The 6,713-nt window shown below is 38.6% G+C and overlaps 2 protein-coding genes across 7 annotated transcripts in view; both read right to left on the bottom strand.

Annotated features, from left to right (window-relative positions):
• The window catches only part of LOC104915113 (cytosolic carboxypeptidase 1), a 131,365-nt gene that overhangs the window by 9,338 nt on the left and 115,314 nt on the right, over window positions 1-6,713 (bottom strand). The window contains exon 19 of the mRNA XM_010725811.2: window positions 4,616-4,770. Within this exon, the coding sequence (XP_010724113.2) occupies window positions 4,616-4,770 (155 nt within the window). The remainder of the gene's footprint in view (window positions 1-4,615; window positions 4,771-6,713) is intronic.
• LOC116217540 lies at window positions 17-6,661 on the bottom strand. 6 transcript variants are annotated; one of them, XM_031557333.1, is made up of 5 exons: window positions 4,303-4,835; window positions 4,138-4,223; window positions 3,855-3,940; window positions 1,801-2,323; window positions 444-754 (listed from the first exon to the last, which is right to left on the bottom strand). In XM_031557333.1, the coding sequence occupies exons 3-5, from the start codon at window positions 3,915-3,917 to the stop codon at window positions 507-509; spliced, it is 834 nt and encodes a 277-aa protein (XP_031413193.1). In that variant the 5' UTR covers window positions 3,918-3,940; window positions 4,138-4,223; window positions 4,303-4,835; the 3' UTR covers window positions 444-506. The 6 variants fall into 6 exon arrangements, 4 of the variants coding, with proteins under 4 accessions (XP_031413192.1, XP_031413193.1, XP_031413191.1 ...); XM_031557332.1 differs by lacking the exons at window positions 3,855-3,940; window positions 4,303-4,835 and adding an exon at window positions 4,898-6,661 and having other exon boundaries at window positions 17-754; XM_031557331.1 differs by lacking the exon at window positions 3,855-3,940 and having other exon boundaries at window positions 446-754; window positions 4,325-4,834.

Raw genomic sequence — 6,713 nt, forward strand, 5'->3', positions numbered from 1 at the left:
GAAAGAGAGAGGGGTATAAAAGGCAGAGAAAGAAAGGATAGATCTGAGTTCCTTACTCTGGGCAGGGCAGAGTAAGGTACTGCCTTACTCTGACAGTAAGGTAAGTGGGCTGATTTACCTAGAATGTGCCTATTCCTGGGAACATCCTGACTGGGGTGTCTTAGAGAACTGAGCCAGACTCCCTAGACTGAGAATTACAGTTTACGGGAAAAGACATTATGTTTTACATAAGCAGCTACTTATTATGTCCCAGGACAGGCAGAGAAATAAGTGAACTTTGTTTTCATGAAGACTGACATTTATATCCTGTACCACTTTCATGAAGAAATGAAATCTTTGGGGAGAAAAGTCAGCTTATCATGTTGTGTTTGTATAGTGTGAGAATGTTATGCTTCAGGCTCAAATTCAAGCTACTGCTACAGACTGAAGAATCACTAAAAATAATGATAATTTTTTAATTGCCTAAGGCACTTGCAGTTTTATTCGCTTCCTCTTCTGAGCTGCAGTTATTCCCTTTTAAATTCAAGACGTAGAACAGGATATGCAGGATAAACTGACAAAATTACTGAATCTTTAAAAATCAAAGGGAGGTTGTAGTGTGTCTTCACAGCTGTTCCATTTAGTATTGTAGAACTTCCGTAATTTGCTTCTCTCAAAAAAATTCGGCTGGATTCCTTCCTCTTCACCATGCCTTTATACAGTTTCCATTGCAGTTCCCTCAGGTTATGGAAGATGACATATGGTATTTCTGGCTCTGGCAAAAAGGTATGTATTATGTTAACATATGTAATACAACTTTTTCTCTAAAATAATTAGGAGTACACTGCAACAAGGCATGAACACTGACAAGTGCATGCTGTAATTTAAGCTGAGTTCCAGAACCCAAATGATCAACTGATCATTTGGGTCATTGTTTGGTTTTGTTGTTGTTTTTAAGCAAAACCTAACAAAATGAGTAAGTCTTGTCCTGCTTCCACTTATACATATAGAGGGATTCTAAAGATTACCAAGTCAAGAGGAAAATTATTTCACATATCATCATTACTGTTGGGCACCCATGTTGCCAGCCACATTCACTAGGCCAAAAATGACTAGATGTCAGCACTTAGCAGCTGCATGCTCTCACAGATGTGAGTTGCTGACAGATTAGCGAAGACACACTTGTACTAATGCTGCCAAGGTTGCACCTCTTGTTCAAGCTGAACAAAACAGTTTCATCCTCTTCCACATTAAAGTGTCTTTGGCTATCTAGGCATCAATTTTGGCACTGCTGGCCAATGAGGAACACCTCAACAGATAAAACATAGGTACCAACTCAAACTAAGATAAAACATAAGAACCAATTCAAACTAGTTTGAACACTTGTCTGCTTCTTGAGGGCTATAAAGGGATGGATGCTCTGACAGTCCTCATCTCCAAACTGATGCACCTAGAAAAATTTTAACAGTGGAAATCATATTATCTCCCCCAAGTTGTTTCTTGGTGACTTGAGGCTATTATCTGAGAATCCAGAAAATATAAAGATGAATTTAATTTCTCCTTAGTTATCTAGGAAGTGCCATTAACTAGTGTTTTTGAAAAAAAAAAGACTAGTGTCTTTTCTATGTCCCACATATTCATGCTTCTATTATTTGGAAATTATTTCAGAGTATAATACCTGAATTTTTACATTCAGAAGCCTAATCTAGAAACTCAGTCTCAATTATTTTCCTCTTTCAAACTTTTTTTCTTCCATTGTTCTTAGCTATTCCCATTTGAGCTATTCTGAGCCATATATAAGTACCAGTACAGACTACGCACCTTCAGAAGCATGTAATTTGGAAACAGGAGTCTCTGATGTTGGCATGCTCCTTTTCTCTTTCCTTAAATACTGTATTTTGCATAATATCTCTCCACTGAAACATTTGTCTTGGATCAAAGAAAGTGGCATAGAAAGGCAATTTTTGATCAAAAACACGTAAGGGAGAATATGTTTTTGCAGTGAGTCACTAGAATAGTATTTTTTGCGTCCTCCAGAAACAGGTACTTTTGGCTTTGATTTAGACAGCTGTCTGACATCTTCAGATATGGAGCTGTCTGCACTTCTCATTCCTATTCTTAATGACTCAGCATTTTCCTTTGCAATACCTATTTGTGAACAACTACTACTAATAGACTTCTTACAAAGATAGCTGCATTTGCTACATGCTGCAGCATCCCAGTCATTAGATCTTGCTGCTGACTGTATGGTATGGAAGAGAGAAATGTGTGTTTGCTCCAGAAGTGAAAGGTAATTTTGCCACTCATTTTTGGTATTTGTGAAAGATAACAACAACTCTGACACCTGAAAAGAAAAAAGAAAAAAAAGCAGGGAAACTTTCCACATTAATGAAAATGCTCAGAACTATAAAAATGAATTCTGTGGAGGATTAGGATGTCTTCTTTTGTTAATATTATACCATTTTTTATAGACTACAAGTTTTGATATGAGTCATAGTTTGATAGCTGGTGATCTTCATACAATACAAATCATCCTTCCCACAAAAATCTTACAACATAAGCATACAATAAAAATTATTTACAGAATCATAGAATCATGTGAATTGAAAGGGACCTTTAAAGGCCATCTAGTCCAACTCCCCTGCACTGAACAGAGACACTTACTAGGTCAGGTTTCTCTGAGCCTGATCCAGCCTGGCTTTGAATGTCTCCAAGAACAGGGCATCCACCACATCTCTGGGCAACCTGTTCCAGTGCCTTATCAGCTATGATATAAAAAACTACTTCCTTATGTCCATTCTATACCTCCACTATCACTTTGAAACCATTTCCTCTTGTCCTATCACAACACACCATGCTCAAGAGTCTATTCTCTTTTTCTCGTAATCCATATAGCCAGTGACTATAGATGAAGATAAAAGCAAGATGACCACGTGAGATACAAAAAATGGTGATCCCAGCATTTCACAATGATGACAGTTTCCTTTGGACTGATTTGCATGAATATACATAGAAGTTTCTTTTCTACTGTTTGGAATGGGCAGTAGAGGACAACATGAAAAATTCTCTTATTTTTTCACTTTATGCCTTGATAAATAAATCTGTCAATCTGATTTTGAAATGTAGTTTGACGGGAACAATGTGTTCTGCTACATAGTGATCTGTTTTGTACACATAGCCTAAGAGTAAATAAATGAATCTAGTAAGTATATGAGCCTAGAGAATCTGTAACCTTTTGCATCCCTCAGCTTATGTCCAGCACCTAAGGCCAATCAGTTTATTGCAAAGGAAGTTGCAAAGATGATACATCAAATAATGAAAAAGATGTGCTGTTTGTTTGTTGTCATTTACTAAACAGGCAGTGGATCCAAATATTATGCATTGAGTCATTTTGTTTTACTGAAAGCTCAGAGACTGATAATTTCTGCAGAAAAGAAAGTAGCATCACTCAGAATAAAAATTACTTGAGGCAAAATGCCTATTGTTGGGATTGCAATGGCTTTCTGTTTTATTCAAATAGCACTCAAAATTTACAGAAGAAAGCAAGAGAGCTGCTTCTATTATATGAAGATAAATATGTATTAAAGAGCATATAATGTAAAGGACAAAGCAGATTAAGACACCTCGCTCTTACCAGTATTCTCATCAAATGCACTGATGCACACAGGACAAATGAGAAACAAACAAATTCATCTTTTTGATTTACAGCATGAACAAACACCTCTTTCTTTTCAAGAATGGGAACAAATGACAGTAATTAAAACACTATTCATATGCTAAATACCGATCATAAAATGTTCAACTACTATAGATTCTGGTACTACTGTTTGTTTTTTTTTCTTTTTGATACAAAAATTCAGCACAAATGTACTTACGACGCTTAAAAAAAAGTTTCTCTGTATTTTCTTGCAGAGCATCATTCCACTAAAGCCTAGCATATCTTCTCATTCTGTCAGGTCCACTGCATATAGCAAAGAGCATTTTGGTGTAATAATATAAAAATAATAATTTGGTACCATAGAGGTACGTAGGCAATTCTTTGGGGGAAAACAAGGAAAACATCAACAAGGGGAAAAAACCACAATAAAACAACCCTGAGGATAAAGAAGGTGGGCACAGAAAGCCTACAAATGGTTTTTATACTGTTACAGTTCTCACTTTCCAGCCCACAGAGGATGACTTCTTCTGATCCATATTTTCTGGCAGCATACCATCCTCAGTCTGATCCATTTGCCTTCACTATGCTGAAAAAAGTAAAGCAATTTTAATTAGAAATTAAAATATATGAAAGTGGGGGAAACAGTGAAAGGGAAATACAAATACCCATAATTAAGTCACTCCTTACTTCCAGGTGACCTGTGAAGTAACAATGAAGTTTCTGCGTCATGCACAACTGTACTCTGCCTGCCGGTTTAGAATCTCACATAGAACAGCATTTCTCACAGTTTTTGCAAGGTGATTTCCAGGCCAACGAATTTTCACACCAAATCCACCCAAAACACTATTTTTTTTTTCCTTCGCTGGCTTCATTCTTTTTCCCTTGCTTTCCCTTCTCCTACCACAGACAAGACCCTCTCTCTCCTGCTTCCTCCTGGCAGCAGAGGCCCTCTCAGATGACCGTCTGGGGCCTCCCCGCCTGCCGGCCGCCACCGCCCGGTCACACACCGCACAACAACCGCCTCCATCACGGCACTCGGAAAGGCGGGAGCGCGGCGCCGAGCGGAACAGCCGCCCGGCCCTCCCGCTGCGGCCTGCTGGGGTCACCGCTGAGAGCACCTGCGTCAGGCTCTGCTGCTCGTTTATTTGAGTTAAGGGAGAGTCCACTGGGGCATAACTCTATGGATCTCTTAAAGTACTAGGGGACGCAGTCACTCTTTTATCCCTGTACCCCAGTGCCAATGAGTCCTTACCCCTTTACCTGCTGGCTGAAGTACTCGGCGTTCGCATTCTTCTATAATTTACCTATCAGCCATCCCACTCAGTAGGTGTCCTCTCACCCCTTCATTTCCCTTTTTTATACATTGTAATCCGAACTCAGCGTTTGTTATTTTGCTCGACTAGAACTAGAATCCTTGTATCTCATGAAGTCGATCATTCTTTGTTCTGTCCAACAAATCAGATTTACATGCAGATGCTAAGCCAGCATCTCCAACCATGTACTTACAAACAAAGTTTGTTTAACCAGATCCATGTGACTCCACTTTCGGGGAGTTAGGAGCACAGTGGTGAGTGGTAGTCTTCCATTGTACAGTAGGTAGACCAGAGGCAAGTTTCTTCAGCTGCTGGGGCTTGGGGTGGCAGCTGAGCAGAAGCAAAGCCATCACCTTCACAATTCCACAGAACTTCCTCTGTGCAAAGCACAGCTTAGACAGCTTCCCACCAGATTGGAATTTTCCAGGAAAGATTTTTCAATTTAATAATAAACCAAGAGTATTGCTTTCAGAAGTGCTATATGCAAAGCCTCTTATTGAGACATATGGGTCTAATCATAGCATAAGGCTGTTCCAGCCAGTTTTATGACAGCCCAGGCAGCACAAATTTCATTAAGACAAAGGAAGGCACATGTGCACTTAATGTGAACAGTTTTCCTTGAAATGATCAGAACCTGGAGTTCATGACAGTTGTTTTGAGACTTTCTATACCACTTCACAGTTCTGGACCATGCCCATAAGGAGGATGGCAAAGATCTTGTTGAATGTGCAACAGCCTCTGGATTTAAGGATTGCACAAACACTCTGAAGTTCTGGATTAACTGTGGAAAACAAGGTTGCTCATGAACAGAACATGGTAGAAGGCAGCTTACCTCATAGCAGGCATTTCAGGCTCCCTATAGGACATGGGTAGATATCTCTGGCTATCATTTTACCTCTGCTTATTGCTGTATTGTGGTTTTCCAATATTTCAGCAAGGGAACATGTGTTCCTCCCTTGAAGTACTGATAGGCAAAATGCAACACATTAACACAAACTCAGCCTCACCAGTTGATGTTCAGTCACTTGTTTACAAATTTGCTGTAGGGATAGCAGCCTCAAACAAAGGATACAAACATACCAGTGATTTCCTAAAAGCACTTCAGCAAACTCTGCTAGAGCTGGCCAATTTGGTTGAATTTCCATTCATAGCTTGAATAGCAAAGGAAGAAATTCAGAAAATATATTTCAAGGAGAAGTAGCACAATTTACATTCTCAACAAAGTTTCCAAACAGCAGTTTTGCACTGTCACTATTCACATCCAAGTACTGGATTTTCTATTGATTTATTTAGTGAGGGGGCATTATTCATTAGATATTCACTAGAAAATTTTGACATATTTCAACCAGCTCTAATTTGAAAAAGGGAGGATGACACTGCACAAATTTATTTGTGTGAAAATGAAAGACAACAAGGAGGAACTATTTCTCACTCCCTACTACCTGTGTTCTTCCTAAGATCCTACAACATTAAGTTTGTTAGCACCTGGTCTTTTCTCCTTATTTGAATACTTGCTTGCATTTAAGCTTTTAATATGAAACAAGTGCAGTGAAAAATAATGAGTATAATTAACAGTAAAATTTAAACAGTTTTGCGACTCCATACAACAATTTAGTATTGATTTAGAATACTGTGATTAGGAATTAAAGGTCTATATGGATGACTCACTATGAACAAATTAAAGATTCAAACACGTGGTCAAAACAAGGATATATCTGGCAGGAAATCTGTGTAATGAATTCAGCTATTTAGGTTATTTCAAT

Source organism: Meleagris gallopavo, chromosome Z (assembly GCF_000146605.3).
Source record: "Meleagris gallopavo isolate NT-WF06-2002-E0010 breed Aviagen turkey brand Nicholas breeding stock chromosome Z, Turkey_5.1, whole genome shotgun sequence".
NCBI classification, from domain to species: Eukaryota; Metazoa; Chordata; class Aves; order Galliformes; family Phasianidae; genus Meleagris; species Meleagris gallopavo.